Here is a 14217-nt window from a genome sequence, read left to right on the forward strand (position 1 = left end):
TCACAGTTTTTGATTAGCTTCTTTCAATCAACAAATCTGAATTTCTTTTATTTATTTACTTATTGGTATTAGAATTATTATAGTTATTATTATTATTGTTATTATTATTACCTTTATAATTTTTACTTTATTTATTTTTTAACGTTTTAAGCACCTGTCAGTCGCCGCTTGCGACTTGGCCCATCCCCCGCAATGGGTACGCGCCATTACTTTGAGGCCAACAACAACATGCGTGGAGTAGCCATGATCAGTATAGGTCAGCAACAAAGCCATTGGAGCTACCCAACTAGTGACGGCTAACAGCAACAAGGCAACTTGTTTCAGGAAAGCCTGCCTTTTAACCATTCCTAGGCACCCCCTTTCGAACAGGATATAACAACCACAGGTTAGCAGCTATCAATGAGATCGTATTATGCAAACTTAGTTACGTCTGCTGCAGAACATAATGTTTTCAAGCGGAAATTTTTTTCTTTCCAGGTTCCTTCCGGAGCGTCGAAAGTAAGGCACTCCTATGAAGTCCGCCTTTCCTCGGGCCGAAGAAATGTCGCCGGTTGCAACAGTGCTCGGGTGTCGCCAAGAGGACCCTGGCTTCTGCTGCCGTCTCTGCTTTATTTATTGCGTTTTTCCCGAAGTTAAGCCTCGGCGTTTGATGTTTCTGCTTCTTTATATGCTGTTACCGTATAGTTATGAGCATTTAAGCTCCCCCCACCCCTAAACAAATGAGTATAAGTCATTCTAAGCTTATCTCAAATGAATGCAGGAGCTGTGTTGTCTTGTGATCGCTCCGGACGGTATCTACATGGTGCACGACTGCGCGTGTGCATCTAGACCCTCAAAGATCTCCACAACGCAAGCAGTGTGCCACACATGCCTCGGCGCATTTTCTCCGCGCACGATCGCCAAGCCGCCCACGCGATGGCATTCGCAGAACTTGAAGAGGTGAAGTGGGCTGACCGTAACTGAAGGAGGTACTTCTTGAACCATCACTTCCGCAATGAATTCACAATCGTTGGCTGGTATTTCCATCTTCAACCTATGTCAGTTCCACGGAAAGATTGGGCGCTGTCCTTGCTTCGGGCAAAGCGGTCAGCCATTTGCCTGTGATGAGATGGGAGGGCGTCAGGACCGACGGTTCCTTTGGGTCTTCGGTCATGTATGCCAGTGGCCTAGATTTTATCGTTGCCTCCACGTCCGCAAGCACTGTGGCTAGCTCGTCGAACGAAATGCTTTGGCGTCCGAGGACCTTCCGCAGCGTTTCCTTGACTGTCTTCACCATTCGTTTCCACCAGCGTCCCCACCATGCCGCTTTCTCTGCGATAAACTGCCGTGACAGCTGCTGAGAAGTGCTGTAATCTTGCGTTTCGGGGCTGCGAAGAATCTTTACAGCACATGAAGATCTTTGCCATGCCTCTTAAACGCCAGATCATAGTCCCTGTATATAGTCGATGGCAGTCACCTACCGGCCACAAAGTGCTCGTAGAGCCAGTAAAAAGCACTCAGTCGTTACATTAGAGACTAGCTACTGGTGAACGGCTCTTGTTTTTGAGCATGTGAATAGGGCGATGTCACTTTGGATATTGCCGTCCATCCTTTCTGCGTACAGTGACCCGGCAAAAATCAATGGCCTCAACGTCAAACCCTTGAGCGCCGCTGACACCCGATTGGAATAGAGAGAGAGAGGGAGACTTTAATGAACAAAGGAGAGGTCTGCCTGGTTATGGGCCTGGCATGCTACTCCAGGTGAGGATGAAAGAAGAGGGTGAAAAAAAAAGTGACATCAAACATACTCAACACTCACGCACTCTCACACACACAATGATTATCAAAGTATGTCCACTAAAACCGTGTCCCTTAGATGACTATCAAAGTATGTCCACTAAACCCGTGTCCCTTAGAAAAACTAAAAAAGCTTTTGTCCCTCGCTCAGCCGAAGTTGCATCAGTCCAGGGTCCAAGGACATGCTCTAGGTGCACGGGGCCGTCGTGACGAAGTCCTAAAGCACTTAACAGTGCCTTGCGATAAATATTAAGGATTTGGCAGTGGCAGATCAAGTGTTTAAGATTCTCGCGCGCACCACATGTCAGGCACAGAGGGCTACCTGATACACCAATTTCATAAAGATAGAATTTAGTAAAGGCAACGTCCAGACTATTTCGGTGCAGGCAATTACAGTCACGTCTATCTAAATTGCGTGGCATGCGGAATTCACAAGTGGGGTCGATGCGAAGGAGGGGTCTGTATTGACGCCGCGGATAACACCACAGAGAGCGTTGCATCTGCCAGGATTTAGCAGCGAGAAGTCTCGCGCCATCACTACGAGAAAAGTGTATGGGTAGGAACAAGGAGGTGTCGCCATGCGCCGACCTTGCTGCACCGTCAGCACGATCGTTGCTTGCGAGGCCGCAGTGACCGGGTAACCACTGAAGCACAACACGGTGACGTACCTCACAGGCCTCGGTGTGTAACCTGTTCAAGTCATCGACGATCTGCTCCTGATGGCTTCCTGGTGACTTTATCGATTGTAGAGCAGCGCGAGAGTCACTGAAGATAACCCACGCTTTTGGCGGTTGTTGTATAATGTAAGTAAGTGCAGCACGCAGAGCAGCGAGCTCGGTAGCAGTAGTCGAGGTGCGGTGACTGAGTGTCGCTGAAATTGTGCACGTTGACGGATGCCAAACGCAAATCGCTGATGATAAGGACGTGACAGAGCCATCAGTGTAGATGTGGCGGTACGCATTGTAGCAGCCATGGATGTACTCAAGCGCGAAGTATTTAAGTGCAGGATTGGGGGTGTTTGTTTTTCTTTTAATGCCAGGGATTGTGATCTTGATATGCCATGCTGCGTACCTCCAAGGTGCGGTGGAGGTTGTGACAGGACGTGGTACTGTGATGGGAGAGTGTTAGAAACTTCCTCCATGCAGTACTCAGCGAGTGAATGGTTTGGTACATGAGCCACAAACCGGACCTGGGAACGAAGGAGCTCCTGGGTTAAGAGCACTGATGCCGATAGACGTCTGCTCTCAGCTAGAGTACCCCTCAGGATCTTCGAAAGAGCTGAAGCTGAGCAGCTTGCGTGTTGAGGAGGTTTTCTCCTTGGTATAGCGTCATAACTTCATGCTTGAAACCTTCTCTTTTGGCACATCTAATCCAGAAGTTGCGTACAGTGTCAGTCTCCTCCGCTGTAAAGAACTGAGCCGTAGCATTTCATCTTCAGCACTTGGTTATGAATATTCAAATCCAGGCGGTCACTCTCAGCAACCAAGTAAGGCTGCGTTAGTTTTCTGCGCGCAGCAATACAGTGCTGGGCTCCGAAACGAAAAGTTGATTTGTCTGTCTCTTTCTTCCTCCTGCAACGACCATACGGCTGCATGGTACAACGGTTTGAGTCATATACCATGAAGTTGCGTCCTTTTCAGCTACCGTGGATCATGTCACCAAAGCTTGCTGCTGAGGAGGTTCGCTCCTTTCATGTACCTCTCATGAGGCAGTCTGCTGGAATATGGGTTCCAGGGTGATGCCGCCATCTCTGCGGAATGCTTGCGCTCTGTATTTCTGTAACTCTGTTTTGAACGAACGGTTTCCAGTTTTTCGATGTGCTTAGAATCCAATAGAGTGTAATCATTGAGTCAGTTCAAAAAGAGAAATTCATTTGTTGATCGATTAGGCCTTGAAGGTAGGTGGCCATACGTGTTGCAATTACCGCAGCCATTACCACCAGTCGAGACAGCGACAAGGCTTCTAGAGGCGCCACGCGTGACTTGGCGTGGATGAGATTGACGCACACCGTTTCTTTGTCTTCTCCTATCCTGAAGTAGGCGCAGAACCCATAGGCAGTCGGACTTGCGTCGCAGAAAATGTGGAGCTGCCAGGAATGTTCGTCGTTGGGCACGATGCAACGTGGAAAGCAGAGCAGTCTCAGATTGGCGAGGTCCGAACACTAACTTGCCCACTCCGTTTCCATGTTGCTCGGCAACTGTTCATCCCACTCGGTACCTCTCTCCCATAGTCTTTGAAATAGGATCTTCGCTCGCACAACGAACGGTGCGACGAGGGCCAAGAGGTTGAAGATTCTTGCCGACGTCTGAAGCACCGCGCGCCTCGTTCCAGCACCGCTCGTTAATGAGCTGATCACACCGGCCAGAGATATTGCCATTTCATCGTCACTTGAGTTCCACTTCATCCCTAGAGTCTTCTGCTTAACGTTGTCAGGTGTGCATTCTTTGTGGCTAACCGCCGCTCGGACTACTTCAAAATTGGATGACCACTTTCTTAAGGCCATGCCGGCGTCGTTCATTCACAATTCCCAGGCACCCACACAGCCGCTTTCTTGGACACAGTCACTACCCGAAGAGCAGCAACCCTCAGAACCAGGAAAACCACAGAGGCAGAATGCTTGGCGGTATCTATATCAATGACATATATCTGCACCCTGCTCACCACAGACCACGCGACCATCTATCTGTACCTAAGCAGCATACATACTCTAACTCAAAGGCACCGTTCCTTCATATTCAGCCGACATATCAGCTACGCTACCAGCCCACAGCAACAAATCACCATTACATGAAGCCATGGACATGAGGGAATCCCTGGAAATGAGCGCGTTCATGCGTATGCTCCCGTACTTAGCGTCCGGTCACCGGTGGATGATGGCGGTGGTGAAAAACTTTAATGTTCAAAGAGAGTTTGAGGGTCAAAAAACCCTGCTGCATGGCCGGTATCCTTAGTCCGGGACACCGCACGACGAGGACCCGTCTCGCGCCCGCTTTACTAGAGCCCTTTGGGACTCCAGTGTGGAGCAGTTGAGGAGGGCAGTCTCCCATGCCTCTCGGGTGGGGGTGGGGGAAGGGGGAAGGTGGGGATTCTGAGCACATTCCCACACCATGTGAAAGATATCGCAGATCTCTCCACAGTGCGGGCAGCGCCCATCTGTGTTCGGATCGAAGTGTTTTGCTATGGCAGGGCAGAGAAGAGTTCCTTTCTGCAGGCGCCGCAGAGTTCGCTCCTCCGCCTTACTCAGCCCCTTGGCAGGTGCCGGGTAGAGACGGTGGCTGTCGCAATAATGAATTAGGATTTCGTGGAACCGCAGAAGCGGTTTATGAGCTTCTGAGCCAGGAGAGCTAGGATGAGGAGCCCGGTGTGTGAGCGCTCGGGCGGCCGCATCAGCGGCCTCATTGCCTCGTAGACCCTGGTGGCCAGGAGCCCAGATCACTTTTGTGCGAGTTGGATCGGCGGGAGCGCGTCTTAGAATTTATCTTGCAGGCGAAATATCACCTCTTGCCTCCCAATTTTGACAGGCCCGGCGGATGGCCTCGAGTACTGCAGAGGCCTTAACTATTGGCCCGGGCCTGGTACCCTGTACCGCCACCCGCCTGGGCTCGGTCCGGTTTCTATAATAGATGCTTAGGCCCGGCCCGAGCCCGAAGAAGCATTCACCTACCCGGCCCGGCCCGACAAGTGGGCGGGCCCGGCTCAGGCTCGAAACAACACTAAAGGTATAAGCGCGCTACAGAAGCTCAAATGCAGTCGTTGTTATTATGATTTTCAGTTAAAAAGAATGCGTGGCTTTTAGAACAGATCTAAAATTATCTAGTTTCTGCTTCAGGTTGAGTTCGTACTTTCATTTATGCATATATTTTTTTTTTTTGTCCAGAAGAAAGTCGTGTGCCTTGGATGCCACACACACCAATTTGCTGAAAAAAAAGCACTTGAGGCCATCCTCTACATTTTAGTTTCGATTTTAATTTTCGCAAGCATGCGTCAGCTGCCTGTAACATTGGCATCGCCACCGGCACGCCAGAAGTGGCGCAAGACTAAGGCAGCGAGTTGCAAGAAATGCTTCTCCTACTCTCGCTTTGTCTCTTACCACTCAGCAAGAACAAAACGCTGGAACATCAGTTGGGCTCGGATATATTACGCAATGAAGATGTTAATCTCTACGGCTCCCATACTTCGCTGAAACTGAGAGTTAACGCTGTCGTATCTTATAAAATTAGTTTAGAAAGCTTTTATTGAATTAAAGGGCACAAAAAAATGAATAAAACAGCGCTAGCGGTATAGCCTTGCTAAGCACAAAATGATGTTCGAAAGCACGCTTTGTTGCAGGGGGACACCACCGGCTCGTACCTAAAAGCGCGACGGAGGTATCCACTGACCCAGGGAGCTAGTTACGCGCCTTTCCTTTCCTCAAAATCGACAGAGTCTAAACTTTCTGCTGGTTTTGAAAAAAAAGGAAAGGCGCACAACGGCCTCGGTATGTAGGTGGACGTCATCGCCTACTCTCAGAGCGGTTGAAGTGTCCACTGACGCCCAGCCAGCCAGTTACAGTTGCTACTCAGAGGCTTCACACAGACACACTACGCTGAAACCCGGGAGTGCGGCTAAAAATGCTTTCGGGCTTAAAAAAGCCAAGACTTGGCATACAAAAGAGAGAAGCCTCATGAATATTGTGCCATACTTCATGGAGAGTGCTTAGCACGAACACACTGACCGAAAAGAAAGAAATCACATGACTATGAGCTAAGCATTTATTCGATGCACCCTCCAAGGCTCAGATTTCTCGCACGCGCTGCCTCCTCTACGATCCGAGAAACCCGGGGAGTAATTACCGCACGAAGAAGAAAAATACTACGGTTATCAGGAAATATGACGCACGGTAATATCATGCAAGGAAGAATACAGAGCCAAGACGCGTGTTGGGTAGGTGGTAAGTGCGATACTTTAAAGTCGAAAATGTAGCACCAAAACAGCAAAGACAGCCTCACAGTTCCTGTTCGCCGCACGCTATATTCGAATGGTGGTTGAAGCAAAATGTTTCTTCAGTTTGTGTACAGACGCCGTGCTTATATGCTTCATGCATAACGATTTCTTTTTGCTTGTTCTAAAAAAAAGCTCTCAGAGCCATTGAAGACTATTATGGGAGACCGTGACATTTCCCTACAGAACCCTTATATAAAAAATATGGTATTCTACCAGCACAACAAATTTATTATTTTCATTTACTGCAGTATATTCATCGTAAATGATTGTATGCCACTCTAGCTGACAGGTAATGTATCATTTGAGAACACGAAGAAAACTTTTGCCTATCACTCGGAGCGACTACGGGAAACACATTGACTTTCCAGGTGCCATTGTCATCAAATTTCACTAGACGGGGAATTCTTGACATCAACTAAGGCATTGAAAAAGTGTATAAAAAATTTGCAGAGGCTTAGCTTGGTTAAGCCCGGTAAATTTCAAAAGCAATAGCCCTGGCTGCGCCTGGTTTGGCTGGTGGTGTGTCTTGGTAGTGCTCTTAGTAAAGCTTATGTTTATCAAAGTTTTGCCCATTTGTTTTACATGGCATTATACTCACCACACGAGGGCCCCCACGTGCTGGGAGATTTATGCGTGCCTCGGTCGCCAAAACGAGCGGCTGACGCTAACGGATGATTGTCTAGAAGCTCCGAGCTACGCGGCCAAAGCCGGCGGCCGAGGTTGCGGATAACCGCTGGATGGATGAATGGATGGATGGATATATAGGAGCGCCCCTTTGAAACGGGGTGGTGGCAATTGGCACCGTGCTCAGCTTTTCTTTCGTTATTTTTATTTTTCTTTTATTTTTAATATTTCATTTTTATTTTTTATATCCTCTGACTTTCTTTTTTTGTATCTTTTAAATTTTTATTCGCGGCAGCTGCGCGCAGCTGCTGCGTGGCGCGGCGTGAATCCTCTGGGACAGCGCAGCGACGAGCTGAGTTGGGCCCCAGTTTTCTCTCCGTCTGGCGTGACGTCACAACAGAGGTCAAGCTAAAGGTCAAACGAGGTCAAGGTAAAGGTCAAACGTGGAACCGCCGGGACGACGCTGAAGGCTCAAAACCTAGCGCAGTATTGCTTTCGCAATAAAACATATTTGGATGAGAACCCTGTACCGTTTCGTGGCCTATACTCACTGTAATATTTATTTATTTATTTCAATACCCTAGTCTGGGTAAGCTTGTGGCAGGATACGAGTATCTAGAAAGCAAAGAGCGCAAGTCACCGATATGCTCTTGTGGCCGCGAATATATGTTTTTGATTAGTGGTTTTGCTTCTGTGTAAAAGTCCTGTGGTATAAAATTTGTCACTGATGCATGTGCATTATTCTCTTCTTTGTAACAAGTATATGTGCTGCTACGTTATTTGTATTTTCTTATTGGCTGGTGTAGCTATCACGTGATGTATTCAATTCATGCTTGTCTGTGTATATTGTTGTTATAGTGTTTCGTGTCATTTTTTTGTCCCATATTTGCGCTAAAGGTGTCTGCTGCCGCCTGTTTCAGGGAGCCAAGGTCTAGTCAGGCCTACCGGCTTTTGACTTGGCTTCCCCTTTCATTTTGAAAGAAATAAACACCAAACTGAAACCTGAGAAAGTGGCAAGCAAAAGCACTGTGCCGACAAGACTTTCAGTGCTTCAGAACCTGAGAGCTTGGCAGAAAGTGCAAATGAGCTTAAGGAATCATTAATGTTATCTATTATGTGCTGCCTGAATTATTTTGCGTCTTCTGCATTTTTTCAATTTTTTTGCATGCTCGAGCTATCACAAGGCATAATAAGTTATTCGTACTCTGGTAACAGTTGAAAACTGGCTATAATTGTCTTGCCCTCCCGTTTGTTAATCCCATGGAAATTTGAAAACATATGTGGGCGCTCATTGAAAGTACACACGCCCGAGCCTGGCCCGGACTCGCAACTCAAAGCGCGAGGCTTTCTGATAAGCCCGGCCTGTTCTAGCATGACCTCCCCAACCCACAACCACACACCCAAAACTAGCGCTGTGACAGGCAAAGCTGCATCATCTACCCACCAGTCCACTCATCACTAGACCACTTACAAAGCATACATTGGCGACAACTTTAAACGATTCATTCTCATCCTCTCAGTTCGCTCAGTTCTTCCACCGCACCACTTCTCCTCATACTGTGCTACATGCGGAGACAGCCCCCCTCCCCCCGCCACACACACACACACACACACACACACACACACACACACACACACACACACACACACACACACACACACACACACACACACACACACACACACACACACACACAGCCGCCGTGGCTCAGTGGTTATGGTGCTCGGCTGCTGACCCAAAAGACGCGGGTTCGATCCCGGCCGCGGCAGCTAGAATTTCTTTGGAGGAGAAATTCTAGAGGCCCGTGTGCTGTGCGATGTCAGTGCACGTTAAAGAACCCCAGGTGGTCGAAATTTCCGGAGCCCTTCACTGCGGCGTCTCTCATAGCCTGAGTCGCTTTGGGACGTTGAACCCCATAAACCAAACCAACCAACCAACCAAACCACACACACACACACACACACACACACACACACACACACACACACACACACACACACACACACACACACACACACACACACACACACACACACACACACACACACACACACACACACACACACGCACACACACACACGCGCGCACGCACGCACGCACACACACACACACGCACGCACGCACACACACAGTATATCACTATATATGGGAGTGCCCACACTCCGTCAGCGTCCGTCCCATTCATCCGCAACCTCGTGGGAGTCTACCCTTCTGGCCACACGAGCTCGTGAACAGCACAAGCTGATTGACCGGTCTAGGCTGGAGGGGAAGATCAGAGAGCTCATGTACTGAGAGCCTTTCCAGGAAGGTTTTTCTCTTTGTTAATAAATAGTTTATCCTCCGCCTCCTCTTTCATTTTATCAGTGGCTTCTGTGGCTTCTATGCGTCGTATACTGTAGCCACTTCCATCACCAGATCGTCGACATGAAAAGGCTCCTTCACGAGGCTCTTCGTTTTCTGATCATTTGTCGTGTTTTCCAGGTGGAGGAGGGATGCGGTCAGCTATAGTGCGGGCTGACTGTCGTACGAAACGGTACCCAAGTGATCCTCCATTATTCGATTCTCGGCAGTGCGGAAGGGTTAAGCGGCGGGCAGCTGTACCGCATGAACCGCTGGGCATCTCTATATTCAGGCCTCGCGCTTATCTCTCGCGGTGAGTCAGTGGTTATGGCGCTCGGCCACTGACTCGAAAGCCGCGGGTTCGATACCGGCCGTGGCGGTTCAATTTCTATGGAGGCAGTATTCTAGAGTCCCATGTGCTCTGCGATATCAGTGCACGTTAAACAACACCAGGCGTTCGAAATTTCCGGAGTCTTTCACTCCGGCATCATTCATAAGCAGAGCATCTTTGGGACGTCAATCCTTTATAAACCATAAAACAAACATACAAAGATGAAACGAAGGCAGGAGAAGAGAAAGAGGAAGAAGTGGGTCGGTAGGTTGATTTGCTAACTCCTTTAAAAGTCTCGGAGTTTTTTTTTGTTTTTTTTTTTAATTATTATTCTCGCCAAAATGTTCTTTGTTATTTCACTTCAAATATTCTTCTGTCGTTTTTCATGAATACATTTTTCAAAATTCACGTTTAATCCTATGAAAATTTTCTTATGTATACCACTACACCTTGGCCAATCCCCCCACGTGGGTATGTGCCATTATAAAGAGGTGAAGAAGAAGAAGAAGAAGCACGCTGCACGCGGCATTCGAGCGCTCGTGGCCCGAGACCGAAGACAGACCGTCGAGCCCAGCGGACCGCCACCGACCAGGCCTCTCTGTTCCAGACCAACGCGATCGCTTCAAAAAACACCGGAGTCCCCATACTGTGAGTTCAACGGTCTAGCGCCGCGTCAACTTGCCGAGTACGCGAACCTTCCCTCTACTAAGCCTGCTGGCCAGATTCCGTGATAGGTGTGCGCTTCCGTCTCCCGTAATGCGCTACCACCCCACCCACCTCCATAAGCCTGAGCGGACCAACTCGCACAAAACTTTCATCCCAACTACCTCCCACCGATAGACCGAACTGAGCCAACGGTGTCGCCTTTGAGTACCCAAGACTGTGGGGTCCATTCACGTTTTAGTGCTTCTACCGGTAATCTTTCCACGGTAGTTTATTACTACTATCTCTACTACCAGTGCTCAGCGAGAAGGTGCTGGGGGCTTATTTTGATACTAACCGATTGGAACTACACCGCAAAATTTGAAGGAATGATTCAGCGTGTTGGAACCTTCATCACTTTGGCAGTGTCTCTCATAGTCGAAATGCACCTCTCGGGCGTTAAAACCCTTCATACCGTACCGCATCATACCATATACTACAACAAACTTTCCGCGGGGAGAAAAGAAATAGTAGCTAAACAGCACATCAGCCTTGTCGCTTTAACCCTCTTCTAGGTCCTATAGGAAACAACTACTGCCCCCGTTCCCGCCCAAGGTGAATACTTAGACGAACGAGCATCTACACGTAAATGGAGCCTCCGAAGCAGACTTTTCCATCTGGAACATTCAGATTTCAAAACACCTGCTCTTAGGGCTTTTGCGAACAGGTGCTGCTAGCTTTCGTTACAGCTTCCACCATGTCTACGCGAGCTGCACACATCCCTAGCTGGGCGTCGCCACATTTCGGTTGCGCGCCCAGGTGCTATAACACGGTGAATCAGTGGAAGAGCTCTCTGCACCCGTTCGCCAAAGATTTTTGAAATCTTGTACCCGATCGAAAGGTCTAGCGCGACTCCAGCGTCCCAGGCATAGCCACCACTGCCAGAAAATGACAAACGAACTGGCTTCCGCCGTTCACCTGTTCTTCCAACATAGCGCCTAGTACAATGTCTGCTAAGACTGATTGCTTCCAGGGCACTGAAAAAATTTGACAGGCCATTAGAATAGCCGGTAAAGCGAAGTTTGAGCGCTGCTCTTCACACGCCACCTGCCACCATTGGCAGATGACGTGTTACGCTGCTAGCCATGCACCTTCTGAGATCTTCCCGTGGCAGCCACCTTCCGGTTGCTCATTCCTCCGCTCTCGACGTGGCTGGTGGCGTTTTCGCACTGCTGCTACCCCTCACAGTTGTCAGGTGGCGTGTTACGCCGAAGAAGACGACGCCACGAACCGGCGCCTAAGAGCTGCGCCTAAGATGTCCACATGCAGTGTGGAAACTCCACCTTCAAGGGAACTGCATGCTCAGCATTAAGGGAGAACACCATAAAACAATCCGACAACTGCAGCGCCTTTGCCATATGTGCACTGCGCAGAACATCTTTCGTGTAGCACCTGCTGCAGTGAAATACGTACCTTTGCCACAAATCCCTCAGCACCTTTGTTCACCTTCTAGTTCCCGCGGCTCCATCCCCGACGCCATCACGATCAGTCCACGCACTTCGCTCTTTTCGCCTTGGCATCCTTTCCGGGAGACTCGTTTTTTCTTCTTGTTCGTCAGCTTTACAGGAATCGCGTTTCCTCCTCAGTGAACAGGGGTTTACACTGCCGGCATCAGATATTCACCAGGATGGTGATGACGGTGGGCCGTTTAAATGGTAACTATTTGAAACTCACGTTGGAGAAGTAGCAGCGTTCTTGGCACACCCGATGTATTCCCGCGAAGTTATTGATTATAAGGCTGCTAACATTACTGCGCTAGACATCGACAATATCAGCGCCTATTATCTCCTAATAGGCGACCTCACATGAAATTCTACTCATATGCAGGCACCGCCGCCTCCGCCTCCGCCCCAGCTTCCGGCGGAGCTGCAGCCATTGCAGGAGCACGGTCGCCTGCTGAACCGGTTGGCGCAGTCCCTGCTGGCGTCCATGCTGGACCAGCCGCCGCGCGTCCACTGGAACGTGCTCCTGTCGCCCATATCGTTGGTGAGCACGCTGGCAGCGCTTGTGGTCGGCTCCGAGGGCCCCACCCAGGAGGACCTGTGCCGACTGCTCAACCTGCAGCTGCCCGAGGTGGAGGCCATCATCGAGCAGTTCAAGGTGGGCGCATCCGCCGCCAGCCAGGCCTCTTTTTGTCATTTCAACTCCCTAGTCGGCGCCGCTGTACAACTGCAGACTTCTCACGCGCCGTGCAGATTCTTCCGACGGAGTTCGACGGCCTGCCGCTGACGCAGCAAAGCCTGCTGTACGGCGACGCGCTGTGGGACCTGGTTCGCGGGATGCGGCCGCGCGCCAACGTGCGCCTCGGGCTGCCCAAGTTCGTGCTGACGGCGCGGAAGAAGCTGCATGCCATGCTGCACGAGCTGGGCTCCGACAGGCCCTTCGACCCCGACCAGGCGCAGTTCACCGACATCTCGGGCTTCAAGGGCCTGCAAGCCACCGAGATCCTGCAGGCCGCCACCCTGGAGGTGTGTCCACATCGTCCAATGGCATGTGACATGTTCACTATGGTCCAAATATGACTGCATATATGGTCTGTCGTGCTTAAAAGACAAATGCTCCTCTTCTGGGCGCGACCACAGGTGTCCGAGGACGGCAACGAGATCGCGCGCACCTCTGCGCTGGTGACCGAGGTGGTGTCCAAGGTGGCGCCGACCACCGTGTTCCTGGTGGACCGGCCCTTCCTCTTCCTGGTGCGGAGCACGGCCACGGGCGCCATCCTGCTCTGCGGGTGCGTCCGCCAGCCCCTCGAGTGGCACCCGGAGAGCCCCGACAACTCGGCGCTGCTGTGATGAGCCACGGCTGCTTCTCCCGCGTGTCACGGAGGGGGAACATGAACCAGGAGTCCCGCCGCGACATCCACGTGACAGCGGAGGAGAGGGAGTCCCCCAACTAAGGATGCTGGCCAAACGCCGAAGCTTCGCACCCCTATTCCCCCTCTAATTCACGCGTTCAAGAAACCAGCGCCATTTTCCACCGCGATCGGTGGGCACTAGGCTGGTAGCCGCAGGCTGCTGAGCGTACGGCGACTGTCAAACAGCGCTCTGATATTAGCGCGCTGATAATAAAGCGAGCGTTCAATTCCAGTCGCCGCCATCGATTTACTGCACATGCCAGCAAACTTGACCGTGGACCAACAGTGGGTGCCCTCTCCCTCTAGAGGTTTGAGGATATGACCTTTCCGGTGTCCACAGACACGCTGAAACGGTCGGAAAGTTGCTCAGTTGGACCTTGGGTCTTCATGTATATTCTTTTTTATTACTTTTTGTATTCTGTTGTGTGGATGAGTATGTTTCTTGCGTAAGGTTACGCTAGCCACGGCCTTGACTCTGTAATCGTCGCTATGAAAGAGCCCGCTTTTGTGCAAAACAGAATTCCTCGTTTCACTCATTTCATAAAAAAGACCAAAATAGCAGGTTTCACTGCAGTCAATTCGCCGCGCATATTAATCTACGCAGCA

General features: G+C 50.2%; 1 protein-coding gene across 1 annotated transcript; it reads left to right on the forward strand.

The window, feature by feature from the left end:
- The first annotated feature begins 12368 nt into the window (after positions 1–12368).
- On the forward strand, positions 12369–13834 carry LOC149332991 (glia-derived nexin-like). Its single transcript, XM_089555946.1, has 3 exons — positions 12369–12857; positions 12953–13225; positions 13340–13834. The coding sequence occupies exons 1-3, from the start codon at positions 12579–12581 to the stop codon at positions 13547–13549; spliced, it is 762 nt and encodes a 253-aa protein (XP_089412072.1). The 5' UTR covers positions 12369–12578; the 3' UTR covers positions 13550–13834.
- Positions 13835–14217: the final 383 nt, after the last annotated feature.

This window comes from Amblyomma mixtum, chromosome 8, assembly GCF_055824585.1.
Source record: "Amblyomma mixtum isolate Tamu chromosome 8, ASM5582458v1, whole genome shotgun sequence".
Classification (NCBI taxonomy): Eukaryota; Metazoa; Arthropoda; class Arachnida; order Ixodida; family Ixodidae; genus Amblyomma; species Amblyomma mixtum.

Excerpts from the sequence above, each read along its gene's own strand:
- LOC149332991 (XM_089555946.1), top strand. The coding sequence starts at position 12,579 with ATGCAGGCACCGCCGCCTCCGCCTCCGCCCCAGCTTCCGGCGGAGCTG. Across the intron at positions 12,858-12,952 it reads CCATCATCGAGCAGTTCAAG|ATTCTTCCGACGGAGTTCGA; the intron begins GTGGGCGCATCC and ends CGCGCCGTGCAG. Across the intron at positions 13,226-13,339 it reads TGCAGGCCGCCACCCTGGAG|GTGTCCGAGGACGGCAACGA; the intron begins GTGTGTCCACAT and ends GCGCGACCACAG.